This window comes from Neltuma alba, unplaced genomic scaffold (assembly GCF_004799145.2).
Source record: "Neltuma alba isolate B1F8T4 unplaced genomic scaffold, ASM479914v2 tig00004111_pilon, whole genome shotgun sequence".
Classification (NCBI taxonomy): Eukaryota; Viridiplantae; Streptophyta; class Magnoliopsida; order Fabales; family Fabaceae; genus Neltuma; species Neltuma alba.
Window position 1 is genome coordinate 55,144 of NW_021633569.1, and position 11,907 is coordinate 67,050.

Genomic DNA, 11,907 nt, shown 5'->3' on the forward strand with positions numbered 1-11,907 from the left:
GCTATTCTCTCGCAGAAGTCATGTGAAACTTATAAGTTATGCTTGTATTATTAGTTGGTAAAAATAAGAACTTTTAGAAAGATTCAAAACACATTTAATTAAAAACTAGTATTTTTCTTAATATATATCCCACCATTATTTTTTTTTCCTGCCAACTATATCCCACCATTAACTGTACGTCTAGTCCATGCCCCACATTATAGTGTATGACCAAACGTACACTGTTTTAAACGGAAGAGGTGTGAGTTTCTTAACCATCGGCTATTAAATTTGATTACCAGGGTAATAAATATGAAGATGACGTGCTTTGGAAGGTTATTTTTAGGTTAAGACTTGACCCAATTTGAATTTGAGTTAGTTCAAACCATCAATTAGAACATGATATCCCCCCTAAAAATTATATTAATATTTAAATATATCACCGGATGCATCTTGTTAACCTCCACTCGGAGATTGTGGATCTTGATGGACAGAGGAATTAGAGTTTAGGTGCTATTCCTTTGCATGTTTAGTACTACCTCATGTCTTAATTATAAAGCCTCATTTATAGTTCTACAAATGAGGCTTTATAATTAAGACCGGAAGTAGTATATTTTTTGCTGTAAGAATTCTCCCAACCTTTTTCTCTTTCTCAAAATGCTTCCCATAGTCTTTTAATAGGAGATTGTATTATTGCTTATTAATAATTAATAATTAGTTTATAAGGTCTGATATTTGATATTATATTTTTAAAGGAGTGTTTGGATGAAAATTGAATCATAATTTTAAAAGTAATTTTATTGAGTTTGAGATAAGTATGTGAGAGAAAATTTGTCTTCATTTGCTTGAAAATACATTTTTAGTATACTTCCGTAACCTCCCAAATACCCCCTAAATAACAACGAAAATATGTCATTAGTATTTTTCTTATCAAGACTAATCCATGGCTGATGAAGTGATGAGTTGAGCTGGGTTGGTATTAGAGTTAAGGTACACCCAACACTTAAAAAAATATTTTTTTAAGTGCATCTTGTATCCTGAAATATTTTTTAGGTGCGCCAAACACCTTAAAATATCTTGTAGTATATTTAATATTTTAAATTATATTTTTAAGTACACCCAGCATCTTGTAATATTTTTTACTCCCTCCGTTCCTTATTATAAGAGACATTTGATGCTTATGGTATGTTCCCACATATAAGAGATACTTAAAAGTTGTCTTTATTTTTTGTATTGATTTTCTATTTTACCCCTATTTATTTTGTCTCCAACTCATACTCTCTCTCCCTCCCACTTCTCTTTCTTTTAATAATTTAATTGTTCTCTTTCATACCCTCTCTCCTTATTAATGAGGGCATTGTTGGAAAAAATATTATACTTTTTACATACTAATTGTTCTCAACTAATTTTAACTGTTTTTTTATCAACGTAATTTGATTATTTGTCTCTTATAATAAGGAATGGAAGGAGTAGTATGCCTAACATCCTAAAATATTTTTTTTGGGTGTGCCCAGCATCAAAAAATATTTTTGGGGGACACCAAAACAAAAAAATATTTCAAGGTTTTAAATGTACTTAAAAAATATTTTAAAATTTTAAATGTACTACAAAATATTTTATTTTATTAAATATATTTTTTAAAAATATTTTAAAATATTAGATGAGGCTCCAAGAAACAGCTAACCCAGATGAAGTGACCGTTTGAATTCGAATTCAAACTGAAAACCCTGATTCACAGCCCGTTACTTTCAAGGCAGCGACGGACCAATCAGATCTTTCCAAGGAGTGGAAAATAGGACAGATCAGCCGCTTGACTTGAGGATGCCCTGGATGTTGGACCCAAAACAGTGGGGAACCACGCGGGGCCCACCTCCGCGCCCCCTCTTTCCTGGTAACGATTACCGAGTCGAAGCCACGGCCTGGACATCGTCCAATTTCAAATCGACCCGTTTCTCCGCTCCAAGAGCACAATATTTATTTAATTTATTATTTTTTAAATTTGCAGCGGAAAACGCCCCCCTTCTGTCTCGGCACAGAGCAGAGACCCTTCTTAGCCATCTCTTTCCGCTCATTCACTTCCTGCTTCTTCTTGTTCTTCTTCTTCAGCGCCTTTGGTTTCCATTAGAAGCGTGATCACCTTGGAGGAGTGGGGATATCTAAGGAAACATTTGTGTTCCCGAAATTGTGACCTGGTTTTGATCTTGAAACTAGAATGTCAACCCAGAATCGGCGTCCATCGTTTTCCTCCTCGACGACGTCGTCTATGGCAAAGCGGCGCGCGTCGTCATCGGAGAATGCGGGGAAGGCTATGGCAGCCCCTCCACACTTGGTCAAGAAGCGAGCGCCTCTCAGTAACCTGACCAATCAAAACAATGCGTCTCACAGTGCTTTGCGAAAGTCACTGCCGTCATCTACTTTGGTATTGAATATTACTTTGGCTGCTTAACTTCTTAGGGTGACTGAATTAACACAGCACGGCGAAGCAGCATTTCTATTAAGAGTTTTATCAACGTTGTTTAATATAACAGATTAATAAAGTTTTATTATTCTTGCGCCTGAAGAAGTAAAATTGATGTTTCATAGGGGAACTTGGGGTGTTGAGAAATCTAGAGGGCTGAGATAAATGAAATTAGGACAGAACTTGGGCGAAGTTTTTGGTGTTTAAAGGTTCTCCACTAAGAATTTGATCCGTGGATATTTTTCTATCGACTGGGAGTTCAATTTTTTATTTTTTTTCTGCATTCCATGCATTTATTGAGGAGCCTGATATCAAACATGTGAGGAAGTCTATCCATGTCTAGTCAAAGAGATCATCCCAAGACATTCAAGGTGTAAGCTCAGCCAAATATTAAAAATAGTTGAGCGAGGTGTTTAGGCAGTTAGGCTTGCAGGTTGTGTTTCATGGTATGGTCTTAAATCTTAATTCGTCTTTGATGCAAAGTCTTCGTTATCAGTTCTTATCACGAAACTGTTTGATGGCTGTTGCGAACTGGGTTATTGGTTTGCTGCAAGTTCATCTTTGGTTCTGAATTGTCTGAGTTTTGTATTGGAAGGTACCGTGCACAACTAAAATTACTCAGACAAAGAAGAAATTCCCTGCTTGCACCACAAGCTCAGCCATTTCCAGGAATAAAATTCCTACTTCGTTAAATGCTAAATCGACTGCAGTTGTTTTCCCCAAGGCCACTTCTTTTCCGCAAAGGGATGGAAGTAATTCTGCCACTGTTGCTCTCCCTTGCAGAATGGATACTTCTCCTGTCAAATCAGACAGGATGTCAGTTTCTCTGGACGAGACGATGTCTACCTGTGATTCTTTCAAGAGCCATGAAATTGAATATATTGACAACAGCGATATTTCAGCCCTTGATTCTACTGATAGAAGGACATTCAGCAATCTGAACATCTCAGATAATACGGAGGCGCCAGGTTTCTTGTTGAATTTTTCATTTTCTTTGTCCGAGCAATTAGTTCAATTGGCTTAGCTTTGGTACAGCAAAATCATTTGGCAAACAATTCTTCAACTATCGCGTGTCTTTATCTTTTGGGCAGATAAGTGCAAAATCTTTCATTTTACGAAACTTTCTAATGCTATTCTATTGGTGTATTTGTAGTTAATGTTTGCAGCAGAGACACACTTGTTGACTTGGAAAGAGATGGCAAATTTGTCAATATCGACGACAACTACTTGGATCCTCAGCTTTGTGCACCTTATGCATGTGATATCTACAAGCATTTGCGTGCGTCCGAGGTTGATTTTTTTTTTCCTTGATAGATTTTTTTTTGCCTTGATAGAATTTTACAACTTGTGTTCTGTTTTCACTTCCTCTGTAGAACATGATTATTTATTCTACATCCAAGATGCAACCTCCTTGTTGCGTTTCAAGATTTACTAGAAAGACATTAATCGGTTTTTTTTTTTTTTTTGTACTTTTATGATGTACGTTCTCATTTGGGTTCGTTTTTGGACTCTTAGGGAAAGAAAAGGCCTTCCACAGACTTCATGGAGAGAATTCAGAAGGACATAAATTCCAACATGCGTGCCATATTAGTTGACTGGCTCGTCGAGGTAATATCTGCTGTGCACCTTTTGCATTCATTTGTTTTTTTGCAATTCCCCCACGTAGATTTGAAAAGCTTGCTTCAAAAATATTGATTTGAGATATTGCAAACGGAGAACCTTGGACTGACGGATAATTTTGGATTGTGCCGAAAGTCAAACAAGAGTTCATTGTCGCGCCCCGAGACATGCTAAACTGCAATTTCCTGCTGCAGGTGGCTGAAGAGTATAGGCTTGTACCTGATACATTGTATTTGACAGTCAACTACATAGATCGGTATCTTTCAGGGAATGTGATGAGTAGGCAAAAGTTACAATTACTTGGTGTTGCCTGCATGATGATTGCCGCGTAAGGAAGCATACTGTTACTGTATTCATGGGAATTTTACTTTCCCCCCTCTACAATAGTAATGCTGTATGGACGTAGAGTGACAATATTTTATGTTTGGTTTCGATTGACAGTAAGTACGAGGAGATTTGTGCCCCTCAGGTGGAGGAATATTGTTATATAACTGATAACACGTACTTCAAAGAAGAGGTTTGGGTTCTTCTGCTTCCCTAAATTGTTCATTTTTCAAGTGACTGTGAATCATTTGAAGTGTGCAAGTCTCAAGTAAATCACTTGATGCAGGTTTTGCAAATGGAATCCGCTGTCTTAAATTATCTAAGGTTTGAAATGACAGCTCCGACAATAAAATGTTTCTTAAGGTAGTACTGTAGTAGCTGGCAGATTACCATCATATAAACCTTAGTTCTTTTACGCTCCCCTAATACTTTTTGTTACCCTTGATTCATTTGACTTCAGACAATTTGTTCGCGCAGCTCAAGGAGTCAACGAGGTATCTTTCTCGCTTTGGCTTTCTTCAAAAAGGATTATCAATGTGGCAAGAAATGATTGGTGCTTGACTCCTACTGATTTCTCAGGTGGCATCATTACAATTGGAGTGCCTGACCAACTATATTGCTGAATTGTCTTTACTGGAGTATACAATGCTCTGTTATGCCCCATCACTTATAGCTGCTTCTGCAATCTTCCTGGCTAAATTCATTCTTTTCCCTTCAAAGAAACCATGGGTATGCTGCTCTTCATAGCTCCAAAAAAAAACAAAAAACAAAAAAGAGGCGTCCAGAATTCCATGTTAATGTCATTTTTGCTTGACTTGATGTCATTTCTGCGACAGAATTCTACATTGCAGCATTACACACTCTACAAGGCTTCTGATTTGCGTAACTGTGTGAAGGATCTCCATCGTCTATGTTATAACAGCCATAGTTCTGGCTTGCCTGCAATCCGGGAGAAATACAGTCAACACAAGGTAAGCTGTTTTGTGCCGCGTGCGTAGGTACGTGTTTTCTTCATCGTAAGTCTAGTTTCTAATGTTTTCTCTCCTACTTCTTTTCCTGTTTCAGTACAAATATGTGGCAAAGAAGTCGTGTCCTCCATCAATCCCTCAAGAACTTTTCCAAAGTTGAGCGCAGACAATTTCATCTAATTGTCCAATTCTCGGTTGGATAGGCTTTAGTTTGACTGTTACTCTGAGTGAAGTAACTGCTTTCTTTAACCTGTAACTTCCAAAATGTAATTTCCCCCCATTTGATATCAACTGTTTTGCAGTATTACATGTTCGAGCATGCTTTTGAGCATTATTATCTCACCTTGAGCCCCCGGGGGGGGTTGATGACGACACCAACAACGTAATTTAAGAGGTTAAACATTTCGTGTTTAAAATTTATAACGTCCTTAAATTCCTAGAAAAGTTTATGCAGAACATAACTGCTTTATTTAAAATACCCAGTCTCTACCGATGAAAAGAACAAGTCATCGTGATTTGTGGAAAGGAAAAAAGAAAGAAAAAGAGCAAGTTAGTGATTATTCTTCTTCATCAATTCTATTTCTTTCGTAGGATAAAAACGTTTTTAAATCAGTTTATGTGAGCTTGCTAAAAAAAAAAAATTGTAAGTTCGACGAAAATTTCAGCTTCTATAACTGACCATTACTTTTGGTTGAAGATCCAGATCATTTTACAATCAAATCCTTACACTGTTAATACGATAAGGATCTCTTGGTAAAAAAAAAAAAAAAAACGATAAGGATCTATATATTATTGTTTGTAGACATGTCTATATACATCTGTGCGTGTATATATTACTTTGTGAATAATAAATATTATTAATAAAAATAATTATTAGATTGAAGTTGACGGCATTAATTACCCCATCACTCGAGGAAAATTTTTATATACTAACTCCGGTCTTAATTACAAAACCTAGTTAATTAATTTAAAAGATTAAAAAAATAAATTAAGTTAGTTATTTGTAATAAATAGGCGTTGTCTTTCCTAAAATATCTTTATTAATAAAGTATATTAGTTAGAACCATTATTGTTATAAGAATTATCTTGAAAAAAAATAAATATAAAAGATAAAGTGAATTGGGGTCTTATATTTAGGATCAAAATAAAAGTAAAATAAAGTCTTATATTAAAGACTGGAGGTAGTATAAAATTATGATATGTGAAGTATTTCTATTCTAAAAAAAATTGCAGTAAATTCCTACCTAAAAGAATTAAATATAAAAAAGTCTTTTAAAATCATCAAATTAATTTGAAGTCTCAGGAGACTTCATTGCAAGAGATTTTATTTGTTTAATTACCAAATTATTCTTATTTTTTTTAGATATGTATTAACAACTAAAAGAGTAGTAGTTAAGAACTTAAAATATGCTGGTAAAAAAAAACCTAAAACATAACAATTAACAATATATTTTCTCAGCACATCACAAAAATATAATGCATAAGACGTCAATATCTGTTATAATAATTATTAATTGTTTCATCTTAAGTTGTTAACGATTATTCTTTTAATTGTCAATACATACTAAAAAAATAAGAGTAATTTAATAATTAAACCAGTAAAATCTCTTGTAATGAAGTCCCTAAAACTTCAAATTAATTTGATAGTTTTAAAAGACTTTTTTGTGTTTAATTTTTTTAAGTGAAATTTTATTACAATTTTTCTTCTATTTATTCTATGTGCAAGCCTTCGCGTAACTCCTCCCTCCCTCTATTTTTTTAATTATTTTTTACAAAAACTGCTCCCCCGGGGGCCGGGGCAGCAGCTTTATGAAAACTCCTCCACCCTCTTACCACCTGCTCCTCCCGTCTCTCTTTCGTCATTCCCTCAACGTCCACCCCCCCCCCCCCGGTTCCTCTACCCAGTTCTTTCCATCCCTCTCATTCTTTCGCAAATACATTTTGTTGACTTTTTGCTGTGTCCTGAACATCGCTACCAGCTGCATCGGCTCTTGTCTCAGCGCGAGGCCCTCCACGGGTAGCCGCATGTCGCCAGTGGCTTTTGCTCGTGAGAGTTTCTTCAATTTGAAAGAGGAAGAAGATGCGACTTTGCGTCTGATCTGAAAATATCAGAAAGGAAGAGAAACTTGTGGCGTGTTAGAGATGTGATGGATGAAAAGGAAGGGGGAATTGGGGGTGTGGAGGCTGACAAAAAAACGAAAGAGAGATGTGAGGAGCGGATAGTAAGAAGGAGAGAAGTTTTTCAAAAAGTTTTTGCAGAAGAAAAAAAGTAAAAGAAGCACATTTTCCTGAAAAATAAGTAAAATAGTAGAGGAAGAGAGGAGTTACACGTAAGATTAAAATAAAAATATTCCACTTGTCTTAATATTATTAGCCAGAGCATAAATAAGGTAGTGCTTATGTAAGAATTTCTCTCACCCAACCTGTTGACTGTGCACACTGCTGACATTGCACCAGCAGCCCTGCTGACGATCATTGAACGCGTGAACCTGCCCTTTATTTTGGTCGTGTGTCTGTATATTTGCTTTTCATTACTTAGCCAGCAAGTAGTCAAATGTCTCATCTGATATATAAATAAAATATAAACCCATTTCTCTTTCCCCGTTTAGCTGCACGCTGAAGTCTGAAGCTGGGTCTTCTCTCATGGTGATCGCTGGTCACAATGACCTCCCTCACTGCTAATTGATCTAAAAATCTTGTTCACCCACGATTTTCTGTTGCCTTATGAGTGTATTTTACCGTGATTTCTCCATTCTCTGCTTTTTTCTTTACATTGAGACAACGATTTTAGTCAGAAGTCCAGAGTCATCCTGTCTTTCCCCTGTACTCAGCAATTCTCGATATTCAATCGAGATCAGATTTTGAACTGTGAAGCTTTGATTTCGTCAATTTCTGAATCCTCTACTCTCTTTATTTAACGCAGTCTACCTGATGAGTTTCCTGAGGCCCTCAGCATTGTACGCCTTTCTTCTTACATGTCCTTCCTTCAGATGGATGCCCTGTCAGAGTTGGGGCTTTCTTCGATGGCCCGGTCTTGATGGCTTCTTGAGACTTTTGGTGATGTTCCTTCTCTGGTCTATGTTTTTGGAGCTTCGCTTCATCCCTTCGTCTTCTATGCACCCGACTCTCACAGTTGGTGATCGAATTATTGTCGAGAAGGTACACAATCTTGGATTCTTGTTGATTTGGTCATCCCTTCAATATTAAAGACCTGCTCTTTTAACCGGGGCAAAAAAAAAAAAAAAAGACGTGCTTTTGTATATTTTTGTGGCCCAAAAGTTGATCATGCTTCGCAGTGTATGTTTTCTTATTCTCTGGGACCTGAGAAGATTCTAGCTAGTTAGATATGGATAAAGCTTCCAGAAGTTTGGTAATTAGTATGGGAGCTTTACTTGCCGCAGATTTACCTGCAATTATTCCTTTCGCGGGAATCTTTAAGATAGCCCAACATGTCCTTTTACTTAAAGTGGAATAACTCATAATCTTAGTCTCGCGCTCTTTGTATGCCCATGTTACTATCATCCCAGTGTTGCTACGAGATGGACTGTGTTTAACAATTGGCATATCGCTTCCAGTAAATAGAAAGTTTTCCAAGCCCCTTCTTTTAGTCATCAACTTAGTTGTAACAATTGGATTATTTTACTTGGAAGAATATCGATATTATTTATTAGTAGGTCCAAACATAATTAGATGTGGCCTCGGCTGTCCTGCATTTGCAGCAGGGGCAGAGAGCCGTAACAGTTAGGCTCTCATCAAGTTTGACAACTAATTACCATTTGCGACAACTTCATAACAATACAATTGGCTGGAGTGTTACGACTTTGCAGAGAAAACATCTTTGTATCCTTTTCAGGATAAAGTTAACCTTTGTATCCCCTGTCTGAAACCATATAGGTCCCAAGCTCCAATGTTATACGAATTCTACAGTTAATGAAATGGATTCTATAGTTTGTTTCTGCTTTCTAGATGCTGACAGTGTCTGGGTATTTAAAGCCTTTTCCTGCTCGATGGGGGTAATCTCAGTGAAATCTTAATAAGTTTTCCGATGCTTGAATCTCCATGGTCTGACGAAATGATGCTGAGTTGCATCAGAGATGAATCTGCTTTTGATTATAGCCCCTCGCATGGTTGCCACGCACCTGAAATTCAAGTTGACCAGAAGAGGATAATGGCGTTAGGTGTATGATGATATGATCTTTATTTTTCTCTTCCTTAATTAACGGCACATCCTGACAGTGCAACACTACATTTCATTCAACATTTTTGCCTGCCAAAACCCTCCATAGGTATAGGCAGTCCTTTTTAGAGCCATTGACAACCTGATTTTGATATCAATTGATAGATACTCAAATGGAATGATAAACCTTATCCTAAAGGCTGTCTGTTGAGATGGGAGAACTAATGCACTTAAATACCCTGTATAACATTTCGTTATGGGACTTAGCAATAGCATCCCATACTACCTTAGTCTCTGTCAAAAGCTCAACCTCTTGATAACAAGTGCTTCCACCCTTGGATTTCTGTTAACTTGAGATCTATTCTAGTCATCTCAGTTCATCTGTCTGACATATTGCACAGACTACAGAGGTTGCTATTCTATGAGAGGACATGCTGTCAGTCTCGCTAGTTTGTGTGCTAGTGGTAAGAAAATTAAAACACTGAGGCCACAATGCCTAATTATCTTACCGTTCTGTGGAATCATTAAAAAAAAAAAAAAAAAAACTGGTGGCATTTATTGCCTTATGTGCTGCGTGTGTAGTTAATTCAGCAGATGACCAATTGTATTCTGGTAATTAAGAAATACTTGGAAGCAACAATAATAGATATTTTTTACTCTTCTTTTCCTTTCTTCATTTGTAATCTGACTAATGATTCAAAATTTCTTGGGAACTTCCACAGGCTTCGTATTACATCAGGAGTCCTGCCATACAGGATATTGTGTTGTTCCGAGATCCAACACAGGTATATGTTAATGAATGATGTGGTATGGAATATCTAGCCTACTTGCACATGCTTGGAAGATAGCTTGTTATGCAGTTCAGTTACATGGTTGGTTTTCTATTTAGCTGTTGGGAGACAAAGCAGCGGATATAGTTATCAAGAGAGTTGTTGCAAAAGCCGGAGATTTTGTTGAGGTAGGTCTAAATGTTTGTTGAAACTCCTGCTTGAAGATTATATGCCAATGTTATGGATTTGATAGTCTAGTGAAGCCCGCTATGCTAATATGTCAACAAGATTGACTTAAATGAACATTCATTTCCTAGATCTTCCGATTTTGAAGCTAAGATTATGTTTTTGTCAATGATTCTTTCGTACAATGGAATATATCGGTTGCTCCTCTGTTTTTTTTCTGGGCCTTTTCTTGGTCTAAACTCTAAAGTTTGCTCCTCTGTTATAGTGACAAACATCAATACTAAATCAATTCAAGAAGATGGGTAGCTATCTACACCTTGTCCATTAACTGGTTACTCTCTTCGATGAGCAGTGGGGTTGAAATTACTAATAGCATCAGGTTTTGATTGCTTCGAATTTCCAATTCCTTTCAGGTTCATCATGGGTCTCTCTACATCAATGGTGTTGCTCAGAAGGAAGATTATGTAGCAGCACAGCCAGCATACACAACAAACTTAACTGTGGGTCCCTAATGAATTACTATGCACCTTTTTCATTTTACTCTTGAATTATGATTTGACAGCTATGGATTAGGAAAGGAGGTTAATGCTCCAATCAATTAGCGCACCTCTATGAGATCAGTAGTTCTTTTCTTGAAGAATTTCTAATTAAACTTAAAAAGTTCCATATTATGACTTTGCACTTGCATTGATGATGAATCTCATGCATCCTCTTCTATGTTCCATCCAGGACTAAAATCCAGAGTTGTTGCTTCATCCATATTTTGACCTTCATTTATTTGATTTCAATTTTTTTTTCCTGATGTTAATTCCATCCCTTGCAGTATGTACCAAACGGTCATGTTTATGTGTTAGGTGACAATCGAAACAACAGCTATGATTCCCATATTTGGTAATTAATTCCTGCCCCAAATTAGTGTGCTCTCGTTCTTTCTCCGCTAGTCTTGTTTTTCGGCTAACTCCATGATTTGTCTTGTCTCTGTTCTGTTTTGTTTCCATATGAACAGGGGACCGCTGCCTATCAAAAACATAGTGGGGAGATATGTCATGTGTTGTCACAGACCTACAGACATCTGACAAATTATACGGACATTATAACTGCCGTGAGATTTTCAAATGAAGAGTTCCCTGAAGTTTTTCCGTTGATGTATCAGAAGATCACATGCATACTTTTGATGGCTATCAGCGCCTTTAAGACATCGTAGTTGCACATGCTTGTTCCTTGTACACCATATACATGCTCAAAGTGAGAATGAAACACACGGGTATGAAATTAAAATAGGGTTAAAGTGCGCCCAGCACTCCGAACTATTTACCCAGGTGCGTCCAGTGGCCTAAAGTAATTTTTGAGTGCATATTTGGGTAATCCAGTGTCCTAAACTAATTAGAATGGTGCGTCTATATCCTAAGGTAACAGAAATGTTAT

General features: G+C 36.8%; 2 protein-coding genes across 3 annotated transcripts; both read left to right on the forward strand.

The window, feature by feature from the left end:
- Positions 1-2,031: 2,031 nt before the first annotated feature.
- Positions 2,032-5,656, forward strand: LOC114743740 (cyclin-A1-1-like). The gene is made up of 11 exons (XM_028931960.1): positions 2,032-2,398; positions 3,033-3,405; positions 3,591-3,727; positions 3,953-4,045; positions 4,252-4,385; positions 4,499-4,574; positions 4,668-4,744; positions 4,842-4,875; positions 4,961-5,110; positions 5,218-5,352; positions 5,447-5,656. Exons 1-11 carry the CDS (start codon positions 2,192-2,194, stop codon positions 5,507-5,509), a joined length of 1,479 nt encoding a protein of 492 aa, XP_028787793.1. The 5' UTR covers positions 2,032-2,191; the 3' UTR covers positions 5,510-5,656.
- A 2,249-nt stretch (positions 5,657-7,905) lies between these two features.
- Positions 7,906-11,805, forward strand: LOC114743732 (chloroplast processing peptidase-like). 2 transcript variants are annotated; one of them, XM_028931950.1, is made up of 7 exons: positions 7,906-7,995; positions 8,273-8,508; positions 10,249-10,311; positions 10,416-10,484; positions 10,896-10,982; positions 11,306-11,373; positions 11,489-11,804. In XM_028931950.1, the coding sequence occupies exons 2-7, from the start codon at positions 8,281-8,283 to the stop codon at positions 11,556-11,558; spliced, it is 585 nt and encodes a 194-aa protein (XP_028787783.1). In that variant the 5' UTR covers positions 7,906-7,995; positions 8,273-8,280; the 3' UTR covers positions 11,559-11,804. The 2 variants fall into 2 exon arrangements, with proteins under 2 accessions (XP_028787783.1, XP_028787782.1); XM_028931949.1 differs by having other exon boundaries at positions 7,978-8,005; positions 11,489-11,805.
- Positions 11,806-11,907: the final 102 nt, after the last annotated feature.